This window comes from Podarcis cretensis (assembly GCF_951804945.1).
Source record: "Podarcis cretensis genome assembly, chromosome: 2".
Classification (NCBI taxonomy): domain Eukaryota; kingdom Metazoa; phylum Chordata; class Lepidosauria; order Squamata; family Lacertidae; genus Podarcis; species Podarcis cretensis.
Window position 1 is genome coordinate 71,168,449 of NC_137171.1, and position 14,496 is coordinate 71,182,944.

Consider the following 14,496-nt stretch of genomic DNA (forward strand, 5'->3'; position numbering starts at 1 on the left):
GAAGGTTATTGAAATACAATAGAAGGACGTGATGTGACAAACTGATGCTGAACAACTATGTTTGTATGCAATGAAATCATTCACTTATTGGTATACCTGTAATTCAACATGCAAGTGACCTGCAACAGAACAGAACAGACTGTACAAGATGATTGCACCCTAGTGTGTAGGTGAAATTTGCATGGTATGAGAGAATCCAATTCTAGGGAGGGAATTCCAATGTCACACTATTACAAACATTCTGTCTGCCTAAGCATTTCAGTTTGCGAGATGGAACAATGCCCCTCCTCTTCCCCTGCTGTTCTGGGGGTTCTCCCAACCACCCAAACCAATTTCAGAGGGAATTTGGGGCACACAGGGGAGGAGAAGTGTTCTGTGCAGGGCTGCTGCTGACAGTGAATCCCAACCTAGGGAAAGGCAGATTAGAGGTCGCTTCTAGCAAGTGAGCAAGGAACTGCTTAAGCAGTAAAAGGTAAAGGTACCCCTGCCCGTACGGGCCAGTCTTGACAGACTCTGGGGTTGTGCGCCCATCTCACTTAAGAGGCCAGGGGCCAGCGCTGTCCGGAGACACTTCCGGGTCACGTGGCCAGCGTGACATCGCTGCTCTGGCCAGAGCCAGAGCCAGAGCCAGAGCCGCACACGGAAACGCCGTTTACCTTCCCGCTGGTAAGCGGTCCCTATTTATCTACTTGCACCCGGAGGTGCTTTCGAACTGCTAGGTTGGCAGGCGCTGGGACCGAGCAGCGGGAGCGCACCCCGCCGCAGGGATTCGAACCGCCGACCTTTCGATCGGCAAGCCCTAGGCGCTGAGGCTTTAACCCACAGCGCCACCTGCGTCCCGGCGCTTAAGCAGTACTGCAGCGCAATTAGTAATGTACAGTCAAACCTAAGAAATATGTAGCTTTCAGCAATGTTTGCTCCAACTATGATCGTTGTGACATTCATGCAAAGGCAGTTATTTAATAAACACTACACTGGGGTGTGTGTGCATGTGTATGTGTGGCATCAATTCTCAAAATTACTGTAATAAAAACTAGGCCTGCAAGGGAAAAGCAGCCCAATTAAGTGAAACTTTAAATTGGGCACTGTCCCCAAGTAATTATTTATGTCATTCCCTTTCAAGCCCTTGTTCTACTTCGGTTTAAACAGGGCCAAGAAAGGAGGATTACAGCAACTTACTGCAATTGGAAAGGGTCACCTGGCTCTCAGGTTTCTCCAGCCAATCTGGGTGGCTTACAAAATATATAAAACATAATAAAGCATCAAATATTTAAAATTTCCCCCCAATAATGGTGCTTTAGCTGTGCAGGTCTTATGTTCTTAATGAGAGGAAGGATAGTTATAGCTGGCTAGCCACAAGTGAAAACAGCTAATGTGATCTCTATACTGTAGTTAAGTTCCAGCCAGCATCAGTCACAGTGATCTGTCCAGTGTCCTGACAAACTGTGCTTTGCCATGCCTGTTGTGATCCTGCATCGCCTATCTGGACTCTGCCTTTCTAGTATGTGCCACTAATTTGATCCAGCTAGGACAGGATAGCATCACCCTGCCACTAGTGGAGTTTGCCATGCAACTGCTTGGACAATCTCGTCCATGTATGCATGTTCAAAATTAGGAGGAAGGCTACCTGCTTATCAGACCACAGGGCCACACTCACAATGGGAAGCATATTTGTTGAAGCCTGGCTAAGAGTCAATGGTCCCAAGTGGACTGATTCATGGATTCATTTGCTAACAAAAAGACATCCTCAGTAAGAAAAAAAAGGAACTGGATGGGCAAAAATAATTTGTAACCTATGTTGAGTGTTACTCTTTTATACCACAATTTAACTCCAAGCAGTGGAATGTCTATGCAGCATACCGAATCAGGCCTGCCATTAGCATCCTTCAACTCCAAGTAAGGTTTCTTTTTTACTCTGTTTAGATCCTCATGTAAACCATCTAAAAGAAAGGCCAGGAGCTCTTGGGAATCTTGTTGCTGGTACCCTGAAAACTGAGGAGCAAAGCGGCCAACCTGGGTCTAAAATTTAAAAAAAGAAAGGGAAAAATAACATTAGGAAGATGCATGTGAGCAGTGAAGGGAAAAGCAGTAACTCTAGCCTCATTTGCAGAATTCAATGAAGATTAGCTAATTCCTAGCAATAAACTAATGTCAAAAAGATAACAAGATGTATGAAGTCTCCTCTCATATCAGTTTCTTTGGATAACAGTTATCAGATACAGTTGCCGTATGGTTAATCCATGTAAAATTCTGTGAAACTCACAAACGTGCTAATAAAGTACATTTGCTACTTATTTGAATACAGAATATCAACAAGTGATTTGAAGATCATGTGTACAATTTTAACAGCTGTTTCAAAAGCAACTCAGTGTACAACTAATTTCAGAGAGATATAAAGTTGCTAACTTTCAGCTCAATTTTATTTGGAATATTGCACTTTACAACATACCACAGTGGTATAAAACAATAAAAAGTAAACAGATAAAACAGTTCTCAAAAAAGAAGTCAGATAACTCCTAAAATTTTGTTAAAAATCAAATTATATCAGTAAAAGCTTTAGAAACCACAACTATTCTAAACAGAATGCATGGCATTTCCCTGCAATATGCAACATTCAGTGAATTATTAAGGGACTGTAGCACTCAGGAGTCCATATCATACTTAGCATTCTTTTAAGTTCAACCTAAGCTACCCAGCTAGACATTTTAAGATGGGGAAAGTATTTCCCCAAGGGCTAACATTAAAGCTCCATGCAGAAAGCATGAAACCAATGACAGAAAGTCTACTTACTTTGAACATGCGGGGGGCCACGTGAGAATTTCTCCCAGACCACATCTGTTTGATGAGTTCTGCATATGCTTCTGCAATTTCTCCTCTCATTCCCAGAGGATTCTCCTGATTTATTTCAGCTTCATACTCATCTTCCAAGAAATAGTCAGTCAGTGGAGGGGTGTTACTCAAACACTAGAAGAACATTCAGACACAAGAAATACATAAAAAAGAAAGCCATGCCAACAACCCATTTTCAGCCCAATGAAAACTAAAATTGTACTAGAGTCAGCAAATTCACCCTATACAGAACTGTATTGCAAGCTACATTAAATATTACATATGGAAACTGCTGAAAGAAGAAAACTGAGTAATATGTACTAGCTGGGTTATTTCTATTTTGGGAGGACAGGGTCATAGCTCAGGGTAGACCACTTGTTGTGTATACAGAAGGCTCCATGTTCAAACCCTGGCATCATCATATAGGGCTGAGAAAGTTTCATGCCTTGAACCTTAGAGAGCTGCTGCCAGTCAGCAGCCTGGTTTGCACACAATGCTAATCCAAACAATGGCTAAGTATGATTGAGTGAGTGGATTCTCGCAGCAAAAAGTGTAGCCACTTTGCTCCTCCCTTGGCCCTGCTGCTCCTGTGCTACTCATAGAGGAGCCAGGGTTTGGTTTATAACATATCGGCAATACGGAGACCAGGGTTCTGACACTTGAAAAATGCAGCTTTCTATCTTCCATTGTAACCCACAGCATTATGTAGGTTTTCCAAGCTGAATGGGAACCTAACAGTTATAAAATTTAAGATGGGGGAGTATAAAACCCAAGCAGTACAGTGCCTACCACTCTAGGTTCTTCAGCAGATTGTACCAGTTCTTTACCTGTAAAGCTGAATTCATGAAGCATGTATTTCCTAGGTTACTGAGCCCACAGAGACCAGGCTGTGACTGAGGAGGGCTCTCCCTGTTGCTGTAGGAGTTGCAGGAAAAGCTAGAACCTCTGGAGGGGGAAAACATACTGGAATATGATAACAGGTTGCAGAATATTTCGGCTAAGAAACTATTTTACAGCTATACAAAAATAATGTATATTGTATTTCTTACCCGCCCTGCATCAAAATTTTATGGCGAGTTTACAGAATATAAAAACACAATACAATTAAACACGTAACTCAAACTTAAGACAAAGCAAACTTTCCAACTGTTCTATAGTATACACATGCCTACACTATAAAATTCCTCCCTCAGACCCAGTTCTCACAATCAAGTATTATGAGGTAGCCAGTCTGCTGCCTGACTATACCATTTCATACTGTAGGTGGAGACTCACTTTACTGATATTATATTTTGCTTAAAATACTCATATCCTGCTTTTTGGTTTCCAGAACATTATGCTAATGAAAAACGAAACCAAGACTAAAACTAAAGTTAGGAAAAACCATCACCACCACCACAAAAAACCCCAACCAAGCAGGATAAAAAGAACTGAAGTCAGAGGGTCCTAAAATCTTCCAATGTAATACTGTGTTTGCCAGGCATTTCAAAACTACCGTATCAAGGAAAAGGCAATGTGAATCTGCTTGACAGAAATTGCCATAATTTTGGTGCTGTGACTGGGAAGCCTTGCCTCAAGTAATCACTCACTACACCTCTAGGGGCAAGCGCCTTGAGAGCACAGCCTCCAAGGGAGATCTCAAATGTCCTAGTAGGTTTATATGGGAGAATGCAATCTGGTTTAATGAACTATTTTAGAGTGGCATTTTTTCCCTATCAGCTATTGTATGATAAAGTGCTATTGTAGGAAAAATTGACAGAACTCATACATCTTAATGGAACAGTAACTGGCAAAAAAATGCCGGAGGGCCATGAAACTGAAGTTAAGTTTAAAGTTATACATAGCTAGCTTCTGAACAGTGGAGCCATGAATGCTTCAGGGCAGAACCTTATTTAATAAAGAAGAGAATGCATAAAAGTATTCAGAGAAAGGAAGTTACATAAAGAACAGCAGACACATTCTTGCTATTACCCTTTGCCAAGGCTGGAGCAGTTCAAACTATAGGAGTTATTGCTATCACCATTTGTTATGGTTGAAGAGGAGCAAGAGCTTGCTGATGATTTTGAAGAGGTAGCTAGATTTCTGCTTGTTGCAGTGCTTGATCTGGGAGGGAAAAAAGTAGTAAAAATCCCATCAGGGTTTTTGTTGTTGTTTTTTTTTAAAAAAATTGCTGAGAGTCTTTAACTGACTTTTTAGTATAGTTTACTATTTTAAACTGTTTATTTCTGGATTTCCAACCCAGAAGGAATGACTTCAGGTTGAAGAGGTGGGTTGTTTATGAGTCAATAGAATTAGAAATCTAGTACTCACCCCTCATTCTGTATGGAATTTCCCTATTGTAAAATACAAAGGAGAACTTATGCAAATGGTACTAAGCTACACAAGGCAATTTCTTACATGGCAGAGCGCATGATATGATGCACCGTTTGCATTCCAGCTGATTAAGAGTTCTCCAAATAATTGCTAGGAAAGAGCCATACTTCTGAATCAGTGTTTGATCCACAATCAATCATTGTAATCAGTACTAGGCTAGCAAGACTACTAATCTTAACTGGTACAAGGCCTCAGATTCATATTTGCATGCTCATAGCGTAAATCTGTCCCCTCCCAGCAGAACAGAAGGCAACCAACAGGATTTTTAGGACTAAAATTAATCTACTAAATGAAATGATTATCTTTTGAAAAAGACGGCTTAAGTAGAATAGATATTCCTTGCCATAATCTACCAGTGATTTGTAAATACTCTAACATTTTAACTACCTGCAGCGGTAGTCAGGGGCCAATAAGAATTGCAATGCCTGATACATTGGGTGGAATTCAATGTTTCATCTTCCAATAATTCCACCTATGCAAGTCATGTACTGTGCTACAAGTTCTTCTGATCTTTCCCAAGCCAATTTGTGGAGCATGTGGGAGGCAGAAGGGACGAAAGCCCTGTGGGAATCTTTTGTAGGGGCAGGTTAGGTGAATCCTTACATGTGGCTTAAATTGTAGATGGCTTTGCAACAGGCTCAGTTCAGAATGAAGCAGTGCATAGGATAGTCCTTCACTGTTTTTTAAAAAACTGAGCTGCGCATTTCACTACCTCTTAAGGAAAGTATTATTTCAGTATTGTAAAACTAAGATTAATTCCGTCAAGATTATGAGAGGTAGAAATGTAACTTTAAAGTATGTTTTTGGTACTTATTTTTTAAGTCAATGCTACTTCAATTTAGAAAAATGAGTGTAACGGGACTTAGGGCATTTCCTATCTCATTGTTTAGCCTGAAAGCTCTCAAAAGTGGCTAACAAGTTAAAATACAACAGGACAATAAACACAATGTAATAATAACAGAGTAGAGAAAGAAGCAAAATAGTCAGTGTCATGCCAAGTTAAACAGTGATAGAGACACCTCTCAGACCCAAGTTAGACAGAGGCACAATTCAGACATCACAAAACCATGGTTTGGTGTTCAGGTTTTGCAAAGTCTAAACTGAGATAGAGAAACGGAAAGCATAAATAGAGAAAAACTTACTTTGTCTGAGATTGCCTGGGCCACGTACCATCTTCATTCTTCACTTCTATTAACACTACCTTTAAAGTTAAAGAAAAATAATAGTAAAACTAGGTAAAGGGAGTGCTATCTTATAGATCTGGGCTTTCTTTGGTTCTATGCAGAAAAATACAAGCTAATCAGTGCTTACAAAACAGGAGATTCCCAATTAAATAACCCCCATGCTAACACCTTAGGATGTACAGAAGGCTCTGGCAGGCTTTTGACTCAGCAGCATTTACAAGTTACCATTTAAGGAATCAGCATCTACACAGAAGAGTTGTTCACACTACTGTGGCAATTTGATCACAGCTTGTTTTTTTCAGGCCCACAAATCACACAATGGCAGGAACAGCCACCACATGCAACTGCCTCTATATGATTGCTGCTAGGCTGTGAATACAGTAGCTCTTCCACAACGGCTGGCGTTTGACTGAACCTGGCCAAATAGTTGAGAAACCAGCTCAAATTTCAGAATACTTTGTATGACTTCATAATCACATGGGATGGGATCCAACTTCCAAGTCCTACTAGCAAGAGCTCTCGCTGGCACAGTTGGGCTCCCCCCCCCCCCGCGTGCCCCAAAATTGGCTTGTACAGGTGTCAGAAGAACCCCCAGAACAGCATGCCAAGGTGGTGGTGAGGAGGAATAATTCTGTCTGGCAAGCTGGAAAGCTGGTCCTGACAGAATGACACCAATAGTATTACCTTGAATTCTTCCCATTGCAACTTTTTAACAAATTGCAGCCTTGTCGACAGCCCACAGGGTGAGCAATACAACATATGATATTTGAACTTCTTACCTGTCCCTGATAGAGCCCCGCATCTTGTATAGTACTGTCGAGTTTGCTTAGCTGCTCATAAGTATTACTCATGTATCTGCTCCACAGCCTAATTTCTTTTCCGTCAGGAATATTAAACTGCTTTCGCATTTCATTTTCAATTGTAGCTGGTAAGAAAGAGACAAAGTTATTACAAACTGTATTTTGACTAGGTTAGGAGGTGTGGCTCGTTCAAAGTGTAAAAACGTGTTTATTTACTAGTGCTAAATAAACAAGAAGGTGTATACTAATTCTGGATTATTTTACACTGGTGAATTATTAACTGTATCTGTACATACCAATTTTCTATAAAATTTAATTTCTGACTATAGCTGTATTGCCTGAAATAACTAAATATCACTTTAAAAGATAAGGAATCGTTTATTTAAAATGCAGCTAGGGTTATTTGAAGCTGACATTCTACTACTACTGAAATAACCAGTCTGCTGGTAGGATTGTTTGCACAATGGCAGAAGCATCTAAAGCTGAAGAGTAACTGTCAGTTCTAAGGACAAAAAATAAAAGCTGGAGTGAAATCGTGGTTTAGCAATGCTATAGGAGGATCAGATAAGTAGAAGCATTCACCATTTCACAGGGGGAAAAGAAGTAATTTCAGATGATTGTGAAAACAAAATTTGCAAGAAGAAAATGGTAAAATATACTTGCCCCATTTAATGATCTAAATAAATTACTAGACACCACTAAGTGTAGATGTGTTTCAAGGTGTGTTGTGGCATTAGCAAACAGCTACTTACCAACGGTGTCTGCTTTGCTGAAATAAGAGCTCATAAGATTAGCAGGATCACTGTTCTGACACAGCTTCAGCTCCAAAAGATAAACTTCTACTTTACAGTGCTTCACAAACAGCCCATACTCCACAACCTAGAAAGAAAAGGCTTCCTGTAAAGTAGGTACAACAAACTATTCTGAAAGCAAATATGTAGTCTAAACTGAAAGGCTCCACCCTCAAAGTATCCATATCTTGGCCTGATAGATAACAGTGCCATCATCTAGAGTTTCACATAAAACAGAAGTCCTTGGTTTTAACTCTAGTTCTACAACTGGCAAAGTGGCTTCAGATAATCCTGCAGAGGTTTCTACAGCCCAATCCCAAGTGTGTTTATTTCAAAATTAGCTCCACTGAAGTCAACACCAACCAACGGTTATAGTTAACTATTCTTCTTAGCTATTCAAACTAAGAGGTAAGACCCATGATGGATAAAAATCAATGCTTTTTAAAAAATAATAATAATAAATAAAATAAACAAAATTTAAATTGAATTTTTAAAATAAAATGCTTTTGGAGGAAAAATTATTTCTAAAGATAGTTTTCTATTTAAGTTACATTATAGTCCAAAGGCTATTCATCAGGAAATAAGGATTTGTTTTAAGTTTTTCATGTGTGCTAAAACTCAGTCTAAGTTTTTTAAAAACATGTTTAACATCATCCGTTATCAAACATGGATACATATGCTATAATGTTATTGTTTTAGTTAAATAAATTGTTTAACTTGTTATTAAGGAAATGATCATTTTTCTCCTTCCAATAAAGTACAGCAGAAAAGTTGTCCAAATATAAACTGTTAACTTATTAAACCTCACAATAATTTCATAATCATCTGTCTATGTATTTCTAATAGTATAACCAAATCAGTAATTTTTGCTATAACTGTAAAAACTTCTCTGAAAATTTAATATTCCAAAAATGAAACCTTCATTTGGTTGTAAATATTAAGATTATACCAGCAAGAATGAGTCTTTCTGTTAAAAAATGATTTAAATCAAGTCTTACTGGATAATGATTTAAATCGATTTGATTTAAATCAAATCCACCCTGGTAAGACCCACACAGCAAAGGGCAAAATCAGGTTTACCAAGATCTCTTTTCCTCAAACTGCCTACCCAAAGTTGCTCTGGAGAGTTGGGAAACACTGGCACAAAACTGGAACATCAAATGCCTTGACAAGTTGAAGCTCCATTTTTATTGGGGAGTCCATTAACATGATTGTAAAATTCTACCACAACAAAACAGGAGAGCTGAATATGACCATCCAGGTCTCTTTATCTGGTCCTGTAAACCAGGAGTCAGCAAACTTTTTTTGGAGGGGGCCAGTTCACTGTTCCCCAGACCTTGTGGCGGGCCAGACTGCACGCACGCACGCACACACGCACCAGAGTCTTCTCTCTCTCTCCCTCTCTCCCCCTTCCGCTGCCTACCTATGGTGCTGCCAGTGCAAGGGCGGGCTGGCTCTAGAGAGGCGCTGCTCTCTGCCAACTGCAGCTCCTGTGCCTGCCCTTGCGAGTGGCAGAGGTTGGCAGCAGTGGGAGTGGGATGAGCAGCCTGAAAGGGCTGGCTGGCTCTTGAGAGGCACTGCCCAAAATGGTGCTCAGCCTGCTCCCCTTCCGCCAGGAGGGGGGAGGCGCTGTGGTGTGTGAGGAGAGGGGTGAAAATGGCGCCCCCAAAAAATGGCAGCGCAGGGAAAAAATTAACGAAGAAAAAATTAACGAACAGAATCTACACGATCCACAGACCATCCGCGGGCCAGATCCTGAGGGCAATTGGGCTGGATCTGGCCCTTGGACGGTGGTTTGCCATCCCCTGCTGTAAACTTTCCATAGGTCACAAGCTTCACCGGCCCTGCTTTATACTCAATGTTTTTGCCTGGCTGTAATGTGTCCAACACATAACACTAGGTACAATCTTCTGGCTCAGGGAAAGGAATGAATGTTATGTAATCATTTGGTAGACACTTGGGAGATGGTTTTGTTTTTCATTTCAATTTCAATCAATAATAAAAGCAATAAAAGAAAAAAGAAAGATCAGGAATGGATCATAGCAATTTGCTAAACCACTGAGGCTCTTGGGCTTGCCGATCAGAAGGTTGGTGGTTCAAATCCCCGCGACGGGGTGAGCTCCTGTTGCTCAGTCCCAGCTCCTGTCAACCTAGCAGTTCAAAAGCACGCCAAAAAGTGCAAGTAGATAAATAAAGCGAGATGAGCGCCGCAACCCCAGAGTCGTCTGCGACTGGACTTAGTTGTCAGGGGTCCTTTACCTTTACCTTTTTATCAAAGTTAAAATAAATGCAATCTAAACAAAACTAAAAAAGGGAAAGGGGGTTTTGTGGGGGAGGAGGGAGAAAAAGGGGAATTACCCTTCCTATTTTACATTTGCACATTCCTTTTAAGGCCTACATTTAAAAAGCATATACTGTATTTTAGCAGCAATATGGGCATGTTTAGCTTATTCTGAAAATGGAATTATTCCTATGACATATCACATGCTCTTTTCTACATTGTTCATTAAAATTATACCAGATTGCATTAGCATGTACTATATATCATTTATTGCACAGTTAACTATTTGATTTAAGATCCAGCCTACAAAGCAATTTTCTGCATTGTGTAGTTACTTGGAGTCCTGCTGTGTTTCTGAAGTCAGTATACATTATCTCTTCCCCTGAAAAGAAGCATTCCTGGTAGAAGGGTCATGTGGAGTGTCCTTTACTGTATTCCCCTATCCAAAGAGTAAAGAGTTCTTCTCTTTCCTCTCCTCCCCATGGCAACCCACTCTCTAACCTGCTCCAGTCTCCTCACTCCACACAACCCTCCAAAAATGTTTTTTGAGATCCACAGGGGTAGCAGGGAGAGGAGAACAGCCAGTCCCACTAGCTGATGGACACAATTGCATACCACCCTTTAACTTCATCCTGTGTTCTGGCTAAATGACTAATCAACAGAGTACAGGGCAACTGAAGAGAAACTTTCTCCTCTACTAAGGAGCTAGAGACATTCTGTAAAGCCATTCTGAAACTGTAGGAGCCATCCTAATACTGGGAAGAGCAGTTCATTTTCTACCCTGTATTTCCAGTTATTCAACCTTATACGTCACACAATATATCATTATCCTATGCACCAGTTAAATGACACCTAAATATTCTTTATAGTGTTCATTTCTCTGGGTAGCTCAAGAGATAATTCACACAGTTCCACAAAGTGGCAAAACAATGTAAGTTACATAAAGATCATTATCCCTTACCTTTCTCACTATTGGTTTCTGACCCTCTATACAACCATACCAATTTACTAATTTGTTCCAGGCTTCAGTCGGAACCAACACATAATCCAACTCATCAATGAGATGTTCTTTCAAAGTCTGAGCTTCTGAGTCTAAAAAGGAAAGGAAACATAACAATAAACAGGAGGATAAACAGTTCTCCTGGAAATCCTGAATAAAACAAACACACTTTCAAAGTGACAGACACTTTTGAAAATTTAACTTAAGGTAATTTAAATAGCCACATCAAAGTGAGTCTTGAAGAGACTCAAGTGGTATTATTTCACAATCTAATTTCAGACTTCCCTTCCACACATAATTTCAAACTATTAATCAAATAAAACCAGCTGTATAGTATTTGATGTTTTATTTAAAAGTACAATGCAGAACTGGAAGACTTTCCTATACCAATATGATCCAGAGACTTTGAGAAGCAAAACTTTTTATGTTTGTACACACTTTCTAGTGATTTCCTGGGACTCAGCTAGACTGGTAAAGAAAAAGCAATTTATACGCATTGTATGTGAGATATAACATTGCACTACCAGATGGCAGTGTGGAGTCCTGTTTTTCTCTACCTGTCTTCCCTGTTTAAATTTACAATGCTTTAAACTGAAACACTTCTTTGGTATGTCTAGATCCAGCCCTGGTCTGAGGAACACAGCATCTATATTGCCTTTTGCTGCTAAATTTAAATAGCTCTACTTATCAACAATATGTATTACTTTAAATCTTTTAAAGAGTTGCTCAAGTGTTATTTCTCAGGACTATATCTGGAGAGGAATGGGACGCAGGTGGCGCTGTGGGTTAAAGCCTCAGCGCCTAGGACTTGCCGATCGAAAGGTCGGCGGTTCGAATCCCTGCGGCGGGGTGCGCTCCCGCTGCTCGGCCCCAGCGCCTGCCAACCTAGCAGTTCGAAAGCACCTCCGGGTGCAAGTAGATAAATAGGGACCGCTTACCAGCGGGAAGGTAAACGGCGTTTCCGTGTGCGGCTCTGGCTCGCCAGAGCAGCGATGTCACGCTGGCCGCGTGACCCGGAAGTGTCTCCGGACAGCGCTGGCCCCTGGCCTCTTAAGTGAGATGGGCGCACAACCCCAGAGTCTGTCAAGACTGGCCCGTACGGGCAGGGGTACCTTTACCTTTACCTTTATATCTGGAGAGAGGTGGCATGTCAGAATGGTGTGCTCTTTCCACTGCTTCTGCTGCCACTGGGAACCTCTTGCAATACAGGAACATGCGATTTCAAGGTATCTTGTCTCCCAAATAATGAAAGATCATGTATGAAGCAGGCTTCAGATTTTAAGTTATCACCTTACCAAGGTCAACTTTGTGACACAACAAACCTGAACCAGTACTAAGCCAAGGAAACAATGTGCACCTGGAGCTCAGGGGGCGAATCAAAAACTTATTCAAACACAAGTTTGAATTCAGTGGATATGCCTAATGATTTGAAGTTCTATGACACAATATACGAAGCTAATAATGATTTGCAAGCAACTGATTTACAACACAGAAGCAGATGTAACGGTTAACTCTTTCAGTTTCCATTTACAAAAAAAGGAAAGTAGTCTGCTTTCAGGCCTAGGCTGAGTGGAGAAATACAAAAAAAAAAACCCCACAGGAAGGGTGTGGAAGCCAAGAATGAGACACTTATTTAAGGGTGGAACCTCTTAGACTTGTTACAATACTAGTTATGATTGCAGTAACTGCAGATGTGACAATCATGCTAGATTCCATCATAGTTTTTCCAAAGCTAGCTGCCTTATCATATAGAAAAACTAATATCCCTACTTAAGAATTGGGAAAGTGTACTGGGAAAGATTGGAGGGGAAGGGCACTGGCTCCCTTACTGTCAGAACATAGTCCAAAAAGTAGTACCGTGCAGTGACATTTTCCCTCCTCCACTTCCCAGTCCTTTCCAAACTCCAAATCCTAATCCCCTCTCCACACAACTTTACCTGCAAAAAGCCCCGAGTTATCAATGGGTCCCGGGAAGAGATTCGGTTCTCCAACGTTGTACAAGTCCCAACTGTCAAAGCCCACGTATTTCTTCCACTGCTTGAACCACCGGCTGTCAATTAGGAACCTGCAATAAAAGGGGGGGAAATACGCCTTGAGAAGAAGAGGAAGGGGGAAGAAAGAGTAATAAAACAAACAAACGGGGCAGGGTTGGAGCGGGAGGCAGGAAAGGTGAACGAAGTTGCTGGAGGGGACGGGGCGGAAGAAGAGTGACTCAGCACCGGCACCGGGAGGGCCCGGCCGGCACCGACCTGCCCTCTTCCTACCACCAACACCGAACTCCCGGGGGGAGCAGCTCGCGCCTCCTGCTGCCCCCCCCTTCCGAACACCCGCATTCGAAAGCCAACAGCCCGAGCGCGGGGAGGGCCTGCGCAGAGGAGGCGGCGCGCGCGCGCGGCCTGGCTCTTAACCTGACACCGAGAGACGAAAGGAGCCGCCGCGCTCTCTCGCTCCCGCCTCCCCACCCGCCACCACGGCCCCGCTCCCTTCTCACCACGACTCTCCCGGCCGCAGCGCCGTCCCCAGCAGCGGCATAAGTTCCGCCCGCTGCGTCCCGGCGTCCGGCCTCAGGCCGGCGCCGCCGCCGCCTCCCCCGCCGTCTAACCCTACTTCGGCAGCCGCCATGACAGTACTGCAAACGCTTTCGCCCGGCCGGCCGTCCCCAACTGCGGATATCCTTCCTCGCCCGGCCGCCGCCGCGCGTACAGAACGGCACTGCGCAGGCGCGGCGACGCCTCCGGGCGTTCGGAGGGCAGGGAGCGCCGGGCCGAGCGCCTTCGCCCGAGCGGGGTGTTTTGACGCTGAGGAAGGAGCCGCTTTCCGGGCGGGGCGGCAGGGAATCCCTCGTTCTCCAGTCGCTCACACAGGCTCCGTCTGCGGTGTCAGTTACCTCTGAAGGGCTGATAATTGCAGGTCGTGCCTCAAACTAGATTGCGACTCTGGCTATAAAGGGATCCTTCTGCATTCGGTGGACTAGAACTACCAACATCTAGAGGGCACCACGTTGGCGACCCCTGGATCTCTGCTGGTGCAGCTGCCTTTTGGCTTCTTTAGCTGTTATGCTGCCATGACACTTTCTTGTCTCTGGACATCCCACTCCTTGAAACCAGCAGCCAACCCAGTGAGTTGATATTGAAGGTCTTGTGGGTCGTCCTGCTGGGTTGGCATAAGGGCAATGGCAATCGTCCTTTTTATCCTAAGCTTTTTTGGAGACTGTTCGTCTAGGAAATATACGGTACGA

General features: G+C 42.5%; 1 protein-coding gene across 2 annotated transcripts in view; it reads right to left on the reverse strand.

Moving 5' to 3' along the window:
• The window catches only part of USP4 (ubiquitin specific peptidase 4), a 35,536-nt gene extending 21,652 nt beyond the window's left edge, over positions 1-13,884 (reverse strand). The window contains exons 1-10 of one of the 2 annotated variants that reach the window (XM_079964408.1): positions 13,750-13,884; positions 13,196-13,323; positions 11,220-11,350; positions 7,939-8,065; positions 7,166-7,311; positions 6,345-6,403; positions 4,801-4,932; positions 3,657-3,774; positions 2,791-2,964; positions 1,861-2,019 (exon numbers count right to left, since the gene is read on the reverse strand). In XM_079964408.1, coding sequence (XP_079820534.1) covers positions 1,861-2,019; positions 2,791-2,964; positions 3,657-3,774; positions 4,801-4,932; positions 6,345-6,403; positions 7,166-7,311; positions 7,939-8,065; positions 11,220-11,350; positions 13,196-13,323; positions 13,750-13,880 — 1,305 coding nt within the window. In that variant the 5' untranslated portion in view covers positions 13,881-13,884. The remainder of the gene's footprint in view (positions 1-1,860; positions 2,020-2,790; positions 2,965-3,656; positions 3,775-4,800; positions 4,933-6,344; positions 6,404-7,165; positions 7,312-7,938; positions 8,066-11,219; positions 11,351-13,195; positions 13,324-13,749) is intronic. The other variant, XM_079964409.1, reaches the window with a different exon arrangement.
• Between the last annotated feature and the right edge of the window lie 612 nt (positions 13,885-14,496).